The 12,824-nt window shown below is 57.3% G+C and overlaps 6 protein-coding genes across 6 annotated transcripts in view; 2 read left to right on the forward strand and 4 right to left on the reverse strand.

Moving 5' to 3' along the window:
* The window catches only part of VTJ04DRAFT_8835 (uncharacterized protein), a gene marked incomplete at both ends in the record, with an annotated part of 1,318 nt that extends 1,152 nt beyond the window's left edge, over positions 1-166 (reverse strand). The window contains one exon of the mRNA XM_069367315.1: positions 148-166. Coding sequence (XP_069215656.1) covers positions 148-166 — 19 coding nt within the window. The remainder of the gene's footprint in view (positions 1-147) is intronic.
* A 711-nt stretch (positions 167-877) lies between these two features.
* VTJ04DRAFT_8836 (uncharacterized protein) lies at positions 878-1,717 on the reverse strand (the record flags this gene model as incomplete). Its single annotated transcript, XM_069367316.1, has 1 exon — positions 878-1,717. One exon carries the CDS (start codon positions 1,715-1,717, stop codon positions 878-880), a length of 840 nt encoding a protein of 279 aa, XP_069215657.1.
* A 502-nt stretch (positions 1,718-2,219) lies between these two features.
* Positions 2,220-2,976, forward strand: VTJ04DRAFT_8837 (40S ribosomal protein uS12; the record flags this gene model as incomplete). The annotated part of the gene is made up of 4 exons (XM_069367317.1): positions 2,220-2,341; positions 2,419-2,494; positions 2,665-2,836; positions 2,909-2,976. The coding sequence occupies 4 exons, from the start codon at positions 2,220-2,222 to the stop codon at positions 2,974-2,976; spliced, it is 438 nt and encodes a 145-aa protein (XP_069215658.1).
* Positions 2,977-3,587: 611 nt separating this feature from the next.
* Positions 3,588-5,649, reverse strand: VTJ04DRAFT_8838 (uncharacterized protein; the record flags this gene model as incomplete). The annotated part of the gene is made up of 2 exons (XM_069367318.1): positions 3,588-5,276; positions 5,401-5,649. The coding sequence occupies 2 exons, from the start codon at positions 5,647-5,649 to the stop codon at positions 3,588-3,590; spliced, it is 1,938 nt and encodes a 645-aa protein (XP_069215659.1).
* A 1,456-nt stretch (positions 5,650-7,105) lies between these two features.
* On the reverse strand, positions 7,106-9,481 carry VTJ04DRAFT_8839 (uncharacterized protein; the record flags this gene model as incomplete). Its single annotated transcript, XM_069367319.1, has 6 exons — positions 7,106-7,777; positions 7,865-7,911; positions 7,980-8,722; positions 8,867-9,074; positions 9,155-9,235; positions 9,334-9,481. 6 exons carry the CDS (start codon positions 9,479-9,481, stop codon positions 7,106-7,108), a joined length of 1,899 nt encoding a protein of 632 aa, XP_069215660.1.
* A 1,235-nt stretch (positions 9,482-10,716) lies between these two features.
* On the forward strand, positions 10,717-11,958 carry VTJ04DRAFT_8840 (uncharacterized protein; the record flags this gene model as incomplete). The annotated part of the gene is made up of 2 exons (XM_069367321.1): positions 10,717-10,876; positions 10,952-11,958. The coding sequence occupies 2 exons, from the start codon at positions 10,717-10,719 to the stop codon at positions 11,956-11,958; spliced, it is 1,167 nt and encodes a 388-aa protein (XP_069215661.1).
* Positions 11,959-12,824: the final 866 nt, after the last annotated feature.

The raw sequence follows: 12,824 nt of genomic DNA on the forward strand, positions 1-12,824 counted from the left end.
GCGGGGCCCTCCTGGACAGGCGGCTTTTTTTTCTGGACCGAGGGGCACCCGACTGGTCAATGGCGGGGGAATGCACGCCTTGCGGCCCGGGGGCCACCGCTGACACAGCACTACAGAGAGGCCAATCCGTTGGAAGACAGCTGTTACCTGCGGTACGTATGAACATTTAGCAGGACAGAGCACACCTATTTCCGTTCAATGGGGAATTTCTCCATTCCATCAACATCCCCGTCTTCAATGGCCACGTGTAACAATGGCTGATGGCCTGGTTTTTTTTCTACTTTTGTTGATTGACACCAACATCCATCACCTCACTTCTCGACGGACACTCGCAATGCTTCACCTTCACTTTCTGCGACAGGATCCGCCCCGTCCCAGGTTGCAGTCCTGTCCTTCGCCGAGGTCCAGGACTCTCCCAGCGGCAAGGCGTTCGGATGAGCTTGTGCTGTCCTGCGAATCGGCACACGGCAGCCAGCGGCAAACCGGATGAATGGCCCCAAGTGGAGTGCCACCCGAGTCCACATGGTTCTTGGCTACGTATGAGATCCTGGTTGTGACCCAACATCATCTTCAACTTACATGTGTACAGACTTGAGGATTTCTATGTACATACCAACGATATACAATAGGATGCTTTACTATCGACACGGGGCCGGAACCAAGTGTAATGAAGAGCATCTCATGAGCCCTCGGGGTTATTGTGAGATGTGAGCTGTGAGAGAAACAAAAGCAAACCACGTAGAATGCTAGCCCAATTATTACTCTAACCAGAACGCCTCGCAATGCAAAACCCCAAGCAAACCAGCTTGAAAATGTTGAACCCAAGTGAACCACAAAAATGATGAAAGCATCACGCCTTGACACTCGAGCCACCCTCCTAGTCCTCTCCCCAGAGCTCCTTACTGGCCTGCTCAACCTCGCGCATCGAGATGGCCACCTCCTCCAGCTTCGCCACCACATCCAACACCCCCTGGCTCACTCTCTGAAAATACCGATCATTGGCCTCCCTCCTCTTCCGCGCAAGCAAAATATCCGCCTCCGTCTCCTCCTCCATCATCCCTCCCGCCGTCGACCTCGGCCGTTGCTGTCCATTGCCGCTCCCTTCCCCGCCGGCGCCACTAGCCGGCCTCACGCTCCCCGTACCCGCGGTATGCGTACTCTTCCCGCCTGTAGCAGCAACAGCAGCGGCCACGGCATCGGTTGAGAGAACGCTCTTCCCCTCCACACCACCACCACCACCACCATCCCCAGCACCAGCAGCAGTAGCAGTGGCAGCAGCAACAGCAGCAACACCGCTCGTCGTAGTCTCCATAGCTTCGTCCGCCTCGCTCCGCGCCCACGCCTGCGCCAGCGCGATCTGCGCCGCCCGCAAGTCCTCCAGCTTGCGCTCATGGTCCGGGCTGAACACCCTTGCGCCGCCGCCGCCGGCAGAGAGCTCCACGGCTTCCAGGGTCGCTTGCATCTCGGCCCAGAGCGCGTCGGTGCGGTCGCCCCCGGCGCCGGGTCCGGTCCCAATGGCGGCAGCGGCGGCGCCGGTGGTCGTCGTTGTGGGCGCTCGTGTGGAGCCTATGCTGGTGCTCCGGAGGGAGGGGGCCGGGTTGGCGGTGGTTGATGGCATGGCGGTGGTGGTAGTGGTTAAGGGGGGAGCGAGCCGGATGGAGGTGTCGGAGGAGGTGGGGGGACTGACGACGGGTTTGGATTTGAGAGGGGTGGACATGGTGTTACATGGCTTATCTTGAATTACCCTATAAGAGAAGAAGTTCACCCCGAGGAGGCTTCGGGTTGCCTTTGTAGAATGGGATATGAGTACATCAAGAAGGGTGAACTGGTGATGATAACTAAGTTGATGCAATTTACGAGATGAGACTCCCCCTTAAGTGAATGCATGCCCCTGCTCCTTCCTGCTGGGTCGGTCTTGGCATCTTCCGCCACAGAAGTGGGTCACAATGTGGGTCCAGCCTCAGGCCACATGCCCCACTTTCCCCTCTGGCTGGGGAGGCTAGGGTTTTCTCGCCCTACCGCCAAACTGCCTCTCTCCGCCAAAAAAATCGGACCTCTCGAAGCGAACTTTCCCCGATCTCGACCCGCATCCCAGAGCCTGCGATCATCAACAAGTCGGTACGTTTCCATCTTCCCTCCCTTTCCCCTTCGAAACATCGAAGCCATCGGCACCTCCATTACAGACACACAATTCCTAACATCGCCGTCCTGCAGCAAAAATGTCCGGTGGAAAGCCTCGTGGCCTCAACGCGGCCCGCAAGCTGCGCAACAACCGCCGCGACCAGCGGTGGGCCGATCTGTCCTACAAGAAGCGTGCCCTGGGCACTGCCTACAAGTCGAGGTACAGAAATTCCGGCAATCGAGTCGACCGTCGAAGAAATTGTGTTTCGAATCGAAGCTGACATACCCGCTGTTCAGCCCCTTCGGTGGTTCCTCCCACGCCAAGGGCATCGTCCTTGAGAAGGTCGGCGTCGAGGCCAAGCAGCCCAACTCTGTACGTTGCCCCCGATGACTGTTTCGAGTTTTTTTCGTCGCGGATTTCACGGGCTCTGCTTTCGCGGATGTCGCGGGTTCGGCTTCTGTGGACGTTGCGGCCCCTATCTGGCGACTCCGAACAACGAACGACAAAAGAACATGACAACTGACCGTGACGATTCGATACAGGCCATTCGGAAGTGCGTCCGTGTCCAGCTCATCAAGAACGGCAAGAAGGTCACGGCTTTCGTCCCCAACGACGGTTGCCTGAACTTCGTCGACGAGAACGACGAGGTCCTGCTCGCTGGTTTCGGTCGCAAGGGCAAGGCGAAGGGTGATATTCCCGGTGTGCGCTTCAAGGGTACGGGCGTTCCCCTCTCACAAGCTCCAAGTACAAACAGCTGCCGTAATTCATATCACTAACCCATCGCAGTCGTCAAGGTCTCTGGTGTCGGTCTGCTTGCCCTCTGGAAGGAGAAGAAGGAGAAGCCCCGCTCATAAACGACGGGCGTGCGGAGGAGTTGGGCCGTTGGCAGGAACGAAGCATCAGCAATCGCCAAATACCCTTTCCGAGTCGTCTACTATTACGAAGTGGAATGCGTCGATGGAACTCTATGGGACCAGCATGCCCGTTCACGACTTGATGTGCTGGGCTGTTGGGTGGTTGAGTCGCCGCCGGCCTTGAAGGCTTGGGAGACTGGGACGCAAGGGCAAACAATGGTTTTTTCGCCCGGGAAATGACTGGAAGGAAGTTGTTCTTTGGTCGATTTGCGGTGCAGTTCTGAGCTAGACGGCAGGAAATATCCAATGCTACGGCGAAATGCTGTGGACTGGACAGGGAAACTGGTCACGGCGTTGGGGTCATTTTCACTTTTGATTGCGCCAGCGTGATTGTGAAGTGCATGTTGGTGATCCATGCGGTTTGCTTACTAACATGCCCATTCATGTGCAAGATGTTCCCAAAGCGTTTTGAACTACACCTCAACCTCCTTCCAACAGCTTCCATGTCCTATCATATATAACTTCATGGGCGATCAGCATCCATGGATTCTCTTCCTCCACCTTACCTGAAATAGCAACTTACCTAACCTCATCTCCTTCACATTCTCGACTCATTTCTCCTCTGTCTCCTGCTTCTTCTCCTTCCTCCCAACCCAAACCTCCAAATCCCCACTTGTACTCGACCCCTTCACCTTCCAGGCCTTCTGCTCATCATCCCCTTTCCTCGCCACCAACTCCTTGCGCGTACCCGGCCACCACCCTCTCCCGTTCTTGATCACCCGCACGCCCTTGCCGCCGGCCTCGAGCGTGCCGGACAGCGTGGACAGGTCGATCTCGCCCTCCCAGCTGGCGGGGAGGGTCAGGCGGAGAGGGGAGGAGGTGGAGGTGTGTTGGGTGATGAGGTGGTAGGGTCGTTGTTGTTTGGTATCTTTATCTTGTTTGGCTTTGACTTGTTGGGTGGAGAAGGGGTTGTTGGATGGGGAGGAGGTGGTGGTGGTGGAGGGTTGGTTGTTGTTGTTGTTGTTGTTGTCGTCGTCGTCGTCGGATACCCAGAAGGGTTCGTGGATGTAGATATCTGTCGGACCGCTGGTTGTGGATGTGTAGAGGCGCGCGTAAGGATGGCGGGTGCGGCGGTCTTCGTCGCTGTGGCGGTAGTACTTGATGTTGTTCTTGTTGTTGAGCAGGTCGGCTTTGAAGGCGGCTTTATTCAGGACGGGTAACAACTCGAGATTCATCGGCCCGGAAACGGTTTGGAGATTGGTTTGGTAGTGGCCGAAGGCGAGTTTTGCACGCACATCCCCGCTGGTGGTGATCAGGTCGACTCGGTAGTCCCGCGGTGGGATGTTGGTGGTGTTGCACAGGTGGATTGGTTCGAGCGCGGTGATGGCGCCGGAGACGGTGTGGATGCGGAGGAGAGAAAAGGGGAGGTCTCGGTAGCGGAAGGGGTCCTTAGTGCAGCCGTGGTAGGCGTGGTTGGCGCGGTCATCCTCCTCGGAATCGGAATCGGAGTCAGAGCCGGACGTTTCGTCTTCTCCGGGGTCGATGATTTTGTAGGTGGCCTTTTGCGGCTCGATGGCCACGCGGACGTCGCCCGAGCGGGATTCGAGTTCCAGCTTCTCCGACATGGGCCAGATGCCGAGGATAGGGCCGGAGATGGTGTGGGCTTCGAGTGTGGAGGAGCGGAAGCGATAGATGGCGGGGGAGATGCGGGTTCCGCCGACGTCGCTTTCGGCGGCGTGGAAGAGGTGTTTGTCGGAGGAGCTGTTTCGCGAAGCGGAAATGATGCTGCCCACCACGCTGGCGAGGTTGGTCGTGTCCCCGACGGACAGGGAGAGGTCCTCCAGCAGCTTGACGTCGAGGTGTACTGCTTTCACAGTCACGTCCCTCAGCGTGCTGTTGTGTGGCACCCAAGCCGTGACGGTGACCTTGACGCACGGCCGCTCACCGGTTGGGGGTTGCCAGTCGATGTGCTGCGGGATGGTGACCTGCAGGGATCCCTCGGACCGGCGCCATTTGGTGCGGACGCGGAGGCGGTCGTCGCTGACGGCAACGTCGACGGTCAGCGCCGACGAGGCCGGCGAGTCTTGCCATGCGTGACGGAAGAGGACGGCGCCCGAGACGTGGACAAGGCTGTTGGGGAGCTGGGGGTATGTCCGCCCATACTCGGATTGCTCTTTGACGAATAAGCTCTTGTTTTGCCCGAAGTCGACCTCGAAGGTTTTGGTTTTGCGGGTGATGAAGGTGGGCGGGCAGACCAGCGTAGAGGGGTCGATATCAGGGGTGTTGTCGAGGTCGTCAGACTGCAGGAGAGTTAGTTAGCCAACTTGTCTGTATTGTCTCAAGGCACTTAGATCATGGCGATGGCTACAAAGGAGAGTTGACCCCAACTCAAACGGCACAAATGAATGTCATGTATGTACGTACCTCCATCCATGTCAGGTCCAGGGAGTTCATCAGCGACCCGGCTGCTAGCATGACAAGGCCTACAACACCGAGGAACCTGAATGTGATGCAGCTCTTGAGTCGCCGGAGCCAAGCAGGTGTGATCTGGGACCTCTCTCCATGACCCTGGCCCTCGATAGTACTCTGAGGTTGTGGGGTGTGACTTGAGTTGTCTTCTTTGGAAGTCTTCTCCAAGAGGGGCCGACTGGCGTCAGGTTCAGGCTGGCCCATGGCTGATGTTGTTTATGACTCGGTATTTGTTATCCCGGGTGAAGTGAGAAACGTGCCGTCGGGGAAGATGGTGACTAACGGTGCGGTTCTGGATGCTCGTGGAGGGCTTCAGATGAGATCACAAAAAGGACAGCGACGACGTTGTTTATGGTGCACCTATATGCTGGTGCCTTGTCCGGCCTTCGGACAAGGCAAAGAATCCGACGTGCGACGGTGGTACGGGTATGAGCGTTATGAATCAAGATTGTCGCCTTGAATAGAATTAGGTGAATGACGAAGTCTAATAATCCACGTTGTATGTACGCGGCTACTACGACTCTGCAAAGATACCTTAGACAGAGAGACGATTGCGTAACCCCTACCGACGCAATCGCAGTCGCAACATCAACATCTGATACCGACAGGGAAGGAGGTCTGGTCTGATGTTGGGTCAGGATCTGTGTATAAGACCGAGAGAGGTGGATGAGTTCTTGGGAAGTCACAGAACCAACAGAGGCGCGATGTTACCCAGTTCAGACAAACAAACCACAAAACCCTGGATGCTAACCAGGTAACCTCGGCTTCCAGGTTGCTTGCTTGGAAGCATACTTCGAGCTTCCAGCTTGCGCGTTCCACAACCTCCTACAACGTGTAAATGCCGAATCAGGCAACTGTCAAGCTCTCTAGTACGACAGCAGAATCGGCTCTGGTCCTTCCGTTGGCCAGAATCTCATCCTAGGATGACATAACCATGCCAGAAATCGATAGAGTTACTATGGGTGGCTTAGGTTCGGTTCTGTGTGAAATGCAGGTTTCTTTAGGTAGAAAGGCATGATGACGCGGCCGGCCCAAGCTGGCGGGGCGGGCGACAGAGACACCTAATAGCAACCTCCTCCAACCAAATCCAATCCTCACCATCTTCTTTCATTGCCCGTAGGGGGTACCTGTGTATGATATAGGTAGCAATACCAGCTACCTTCCCGTCACATTGACCCAGCATCGACACGAACAAGACTGCCTGAATAACACTGAACGCAAACAAGTTTCTATAGGTATTGGTATCTTTCCTGTCAACCCTCCCAGGCCTCCTTAGACCCAGCCAACCCCAACGCCATCGTCGCCAATGAGGTCCCCAAGAACCTCTTCTCTCTCCTTTTCTCTCTCCTTCTGCCAAAGAAATGGATCCAGCGCCAAAAGCCAACCCGCTCTTGGTTTTCCCGCCGTCTCCTGCCTTTCTCTCGAGGGGCCGGTTCGTGTCCCTTCTTTAGTCTTGAAATGTCAAAAGTTTCCCTATACGCCGACCTGATGCTTGTTTTTTTTCCCCATCTTTCCCGTTCTTCCTCCCTTTTTTGTTCCAGGTTCTGTGTCGTGTGATGTCGTGCCTCACATTGGAGAGAGGCATCGATGTGGTGTGGTGTGAGGTTTATGTCGTATTTGACAGTGGCATACACAGTTAGATTTTTCCTTCCCGCCTTGCTCAGTTCAGCCCCAAGAGGCTCTTCATGTTCTCGTAGCACACCCAAGTGATGCTCAGGGCGGGGGCGACCTTGAGCAAGTTCGGCGTCAAGCCCTTGTACAGTCCCTTCACGCCCTCGTTGCGAACCGTGCGCGTCGCCACGTCCACGATTCCCGTGTACGTCGGTGGGTGCATCGCCGTTCCCTGGGTTTGCAGCCTCGTCCGGAGCACGTTCAGCGGATACACCACCGTGGCGCCGAGCGCGCCCGAGGTCGCGCCCAGCACCGCCGTCGCCACGTTGCCCGAGTGCATGTCCTCCTCGTCCGCGCCGTAGTACCTCGCCATGGCGCGCGTGTACGACTTCTTGAGGAACTCGAACGTGCCGATGTCGATGGCGCTGTAAGGAAACATGCCGACCAAGCCCAGCCCGAGGCCGCGGTAGGCCGCGCGCAGCCCGCCTTCGGTCCACATCTTGTGCGCCGTGCGCAGGAGCAGAGCGCTGCCCTGCGGCCCGCCTGGCACCGTTTCGCACTGCAGCCGGAACTTGAGGGTGTCGATCGGGTACACGCAGAACTGGGCCGTCATACCACCTATTCCGCCGGCCACGAACTTGGAGACGGTGCTGATCCGGGTTGGGTCGTCGTGTCCTTCCCAAGTGGCCAGGAAGCGTTTAGAGGCTTCGTAGGAGCCGAACTGAAAGGGGGTTTGAGTCAGTATCTGTGTTTTGCACTCGTCGTCTTCTTGTTGTTTTGCATCAGCGATCCGTCAGGTGAAACGTACTCGAATTGCCGACTCGGGCATGATCTTGACCACGTTGAGGCCATTCCCTGTGCGCGAGGCCGTGTTAGCATGCATGTTGTTGAGGCGCGAGTTTTTGCTCCCCGTTCCAACTTGCCTGCAAAAAAGGTTCGAAACCCGCCCGCCTTCCAGAGGTTCACAATCGCATCGACGATGGGCGCGCCGGCGCCGCGCAGGGAGGCAAAGGGACGGCCGCTCTTGGCCGCGGCGATGGCGGATCTGGAGGGCGATTTTGTGTTCACGAGGAGGTACACTTTGAGACGGTCCAACGGCGCCGTCGCCGTCCGCGATACACCGCCCGAGACGGCGCCGGCAAGGAAGTATCCTGGTTCCGGTAGCAAATCTGTCAGCCTGGTGGAAAGGACGGCCGACCCTTCCTCCTCCTCATCTTCGTCCTCAAGAACATCAGAAAAGCGGTCCTTGCGCTGTTCGGTTGTCGGATAGCTGAAGATGGTCTGCTGTTTGATCGCTGCGTCGCCGAGGGCCTGAGTGGAGATGCCGACGGCGCGTCCGTAGCGGGCAGTGGCCGAAGTGGCTGCCATGTCGGGAGCAAGCAATTGACTTGGTTCTTGATCTAGTCCAGGTTGTTGGGAAGGTTTGGAAACTGGGCCCCTTGGCTCGGAGGTGCGTCGTATCGGCGGATAGTCCGGATTGGCGATTCTGAAAAGCGAACCAAAGAGAGCTTGAAGGAGGAAGCTGGCCGTACCTAGACCCTCAAGAGTGTCGTCGCTGACTAGCGAGTCACCCTCTGGGTTTACCGTGACAATTGAGGAATAGAAGGAGAGGGCGTCCGCCAGCGGGTGGCCGTTGTTCGAGCTGGGCATGAAAAGCAGGAAGTCGCTTCAATGGCGGGGTTAGCCACAGATTGTTTTGTTCAACTCACCATTCGACAGACAACCGTATCAACCACGAGGCAAAACACCAAAAACAAGGCCAGCAACGCCACCCCGAAACGATGCTGCTGAAAGACAGGCATGCACGTACCGCCATTCATCAAACGTAATGAAGCCGTCTCGGTTCATGTCGATCTCCTCGAAGAAGCCCGCCAATCTCGCCCTGGAGACGGACAGGCCCGCGCGCTGGAAGGCCGTCTGGAGCTCATCCTTATTGAGGCGTCCATCCTTGTTCCGGTCGATCGACTCGAACAGCACGAGCAGCTGTCTCTCGGCGGCTTCGACAAAAACTCGGAACTCTAACCGGATGCGCGTATCTTCTCAGCTCCTCGTTCTTCATGGCCCATGTTTCTCTACTCTGCCCAGCCAGCCAACTTACCCTCATATTGGATTTTTCCGTCGCCGTTCTTGTCGACCATGCCGATGAGAGCACGCAACATCTGGTCGGCATCCTTCAAAGCTGTAAAACAAAAAGAAGGTGCATGAGCAACAACGCACGTCCTCGGACGCAGCAAGTCCAATAACAAAAAAAAAGTCAAAGGCGGAGGAGCAGCTCACGGTGGTCGATCCGCCTCAGCCCCCTCTTCAGACCCTTGAAGTCGAGCTCGCCGTGCCCGGCCGGGTCGAGCTTCCGCCAGAGCTCCTCGACGCGCTGGTCGCGCTGCCGCTGCGGGAGCCGTAGTTCTCGTTGCAGCTGCTCGTCCATCTTGGTGGGCCCCGGGCGCTCCGAGACGACATCCGATGGGCTCATTCCCGAACTCCGGCCATTGGAGGTTGTGGGTAGGTGTATGCCTCGACCACGGGGACGCTAGACGGCAGCGCAGGATGCGAACGGGGAAACGCAAGACTCGAGGTTGTGGTGGTGTCGGGTTGCACAGGGAACGCGGTGCGGCGCGGTCGAGCAAGGCTCGGTCGATAGGGTATGACGTATGAGGGGTAGGTACCTGAGGTCAGGTGGTTTGTTTGGTCTAGCTGCCCTAGTCTATGCCGGGCAGCGAACATACAACTCGGGGGTGGGAGAGGTTCGAAGGATGTGATGTGGGTGAATTGAAGCTCTATGAAGCTGACATGCCGGGACGAGTCGGCAGACGGTGATGGAGTTGGTTTGTTATCGTTTGGCTAATCGCGCATAATGCACAGGGAGCAGAGCAATGAGAGGAGGGGTCGGAGAATGTGCCCCTGGGAGGGATGCGGCTGGCTGCGGGATGGCAGTACTGGTGTGTATCAAGTTGGTTTGCGTGCTTGGGCTTGCACCTCTCAGCTCTCGTACCGTCAGCGTCAGAGCCGAACGTGGTCCCGCCGGGGGATTGGGGCAGCCCAGAGAAAAAGGGAGCCAGCAAGCGGAGCAACGGGGTGCGCAGGGATGCTGTCACGCCGAGCACTTTTCGCAGTCGTACGAAGTACTGATTACCCGAACATCCAGTCCTTTCACACGACATGGTCGTTATCTCTGGCATACCTTGGGACAATAAAGCGCGCAGTTGCGTCGATATCAGTTAGGATAAGAGGGCATATACGCGACAGATGATATGAGTCAAATGGGGTTTGGCTGAGACATCTGAAAGTTCTCATGCGTTCAACAGGCTGGAGACGATGACCCTCGCAGATTGTATCGATACTCCGTCCAGACGGAGTGCTCCGTATTAATCGAGGCCCAGTTCAGGAGGATTGGCGCACCCACTGGGGCGAAATTGGCCTCTCTCGGATTGGCTTGGAGCTCTTGGCCGGACCCGCTCACTTTATCTCTTATCGATAAACAGGTGCTGTACTTACACAGTATACTGTGTAGTTGTATCGATAATGGCGATGCCTTCGATAACCAGCTGCACGACCCGAAACGGCAATCAGCTCTCAAGGTCCCTCTCTATTATCATCTCCCTTCTCTCTGTTCTCCCTGTCCACCATCACAGCCCGCCCCCGAGGGCGCACCTTGCCGGCCACATGGCGGCCAACTACTGGGAGTCCACGCAAAGGAAGTTTTGGCAATTCACCAAGGATGAGCTCGCCGCCATCCGCCAGCGCCTCGACGAGGAGGACTCGGCTGGAGTCCACATGTTCCCTCTTCCCCAGCTCCGCCATCTGAACATCTACTTCAACCAGCGTAAGTCTTGATATTCACTAGTCACAGTCTCAAGATGGACACCTTACTCACCATCCCACCACCCGGGCCCCCCAGAAATCAACCGCCTCGGCAAACGCCTCGGAGTCCGCCAACAAGCCATGGCCACCGCCCAGGTCTACATCAAGCGCTTCTACACCCGCGTCCCCATCCGCCAGACCAACCCTTACTTGGTCATCACCACCGCCCTCTACCTCGCCTGCAAAATGGAAGAGTGCCCCCAGCACATCCGCCTGCTCACCCAAGAAGCCCGCTCCCTCTGGCCCTCGGATCTGCACGGCCACGACTCGGCCCGCGTCGGCGAGTGCGAGTTCAGCCTCATCTCGGAAATGCATTCGCAGCTCATCATCCACCAGCCCTACCGCACCCTGCTCTCCATGCAGGACGACTTCGCCCTCACCCACGACGAGATGTCGCTGGCCTGGTGCATCATCAACGACCACTACATGACCGATCTCCCCCTGCTCCACCCGCCGCACATCATCGCCTTGACCGCCGTCTTGCTCGCCCTGGTCCTGCGCCCGAGCGCCGCCGCCCAGGGAGCCGGTACCGCGTCTAACCCTGCCGGGACAGGTTCTGCCGCGGGCGCAACCACCCCGTCATCCGCGGCAGGTGGCGTCGCCATGGCGGCGAGTGCGCTGGCCCAAGCCCAGGCTCAAGCGCAAGCTCGAGCCGCGGCAGCCGCCGCCGGCGCCGCTGGCGGGGCCTCCGGGTTCGGATCTCAGGCCTCACAATCCCAAGCGCAGCAGTTCTCCCAGGGCGGCGGCGGTGGCGGGTCACAACAGCTCGAGACATCGTCCTCCTCATCCCAGCAGCCGACGGCCGGCGGCACCACCATCACCGCCACCAATGTCAGCGCCGAGCCCAAGAAGGCAACAGATCCGCGCCTGGCCAAGGTGCAGCGCTTCGCGAGCTGGCTCGCAGACAGCAACATTGACATCGAGGCCATGGTGGACTGCACGCAGGAGCTGATTTCGTTTTATGAATGCCACGAGCAGTACAATGACAAGCATACCAGGGAGCAGATTAGCAGGTTTATCAAGGCGAGGAATTTGGATAAGTGACAGAATGCGAGCGGAGGCTTGGTTTTTACTCGACGAGAACATTTGCCTCTTGCCCATGGCATGGCATGGCATGGCATGACCTTGGATACCATGTCCAGCCGATTCGAGCTGGCCGTCATCCAGGGGGATATGCATACACCACTTGCCCGCCCCGGCTTGCGCTTTACAAACTCGCCATGAAGCATGCTAACAACAACGTGACCATGCGCAAGCCAAGGCAAAGGCAAGGCCGTCTGCTCCAGCACCGAGTTGGCTTGCTCGCTTGCTCGCTCGGGACAAAAGAAATGAGCGGTGGGATATTTCTCCATATCCACCACGCCCAGACATCCATCACTCTTGGGCAAGGGAAGAAATATCCAGATACCCTTTCCTTCAGATACTGCTGCTGCCGTCATCACCGCCCTCCTTCCTCTAAACATCCCAGCATCTATCCATCTCCAAAGCCAAGTGCGACAGAAGAGGACGAGAGAGGCAAGGTAAGGAAGGGATGCCGCCCCACCGGGATGGGAGGGGAAAGCGGGGGACGAGGAGCGAGCACGGCCTTGTATGAACTGCTTGGGCAGCTGATGGCCGTCTCTGATCTTACCTGAACACCAGGTTCTACAGAACAGAGAGCCGAAGAGAGAGACAGAACCGGAGAGGTCGCTTGGCTGAGCAGCATCACCGCTTAGGCATGTTGACATATTTGTCCAGTCCACTTCTCTGTCCCGTCCTGTCCCTTGGTTTGGGTCAGGTGAAGTGCGAGAGCAGATATCTCGTTCTCAGGATAATGAAGTAAACAGAAAAGAAATGCAGCCAGGAGTCGAACCGGGCTCTCGTTTGTTTGTTTATCGGCGTGAAATCACACATACTACGCATGTATCTGT

The sequence above is a fragment of the Mycothermus thermophilus genome (genome assembly GCF_041956435.1).
Source record: "Mycothermus thermophilus strain CBS 625.91 unplaced genomic scaffold VTJ04scaffold_6, whole genome shotgun sequence".
NCBI lineage: Eukaryota > Fungi > Ascomycota > Sordariomycetes > Sordariales > Chaetomiaceae > Mycothermus > Mycothermus thermophilus.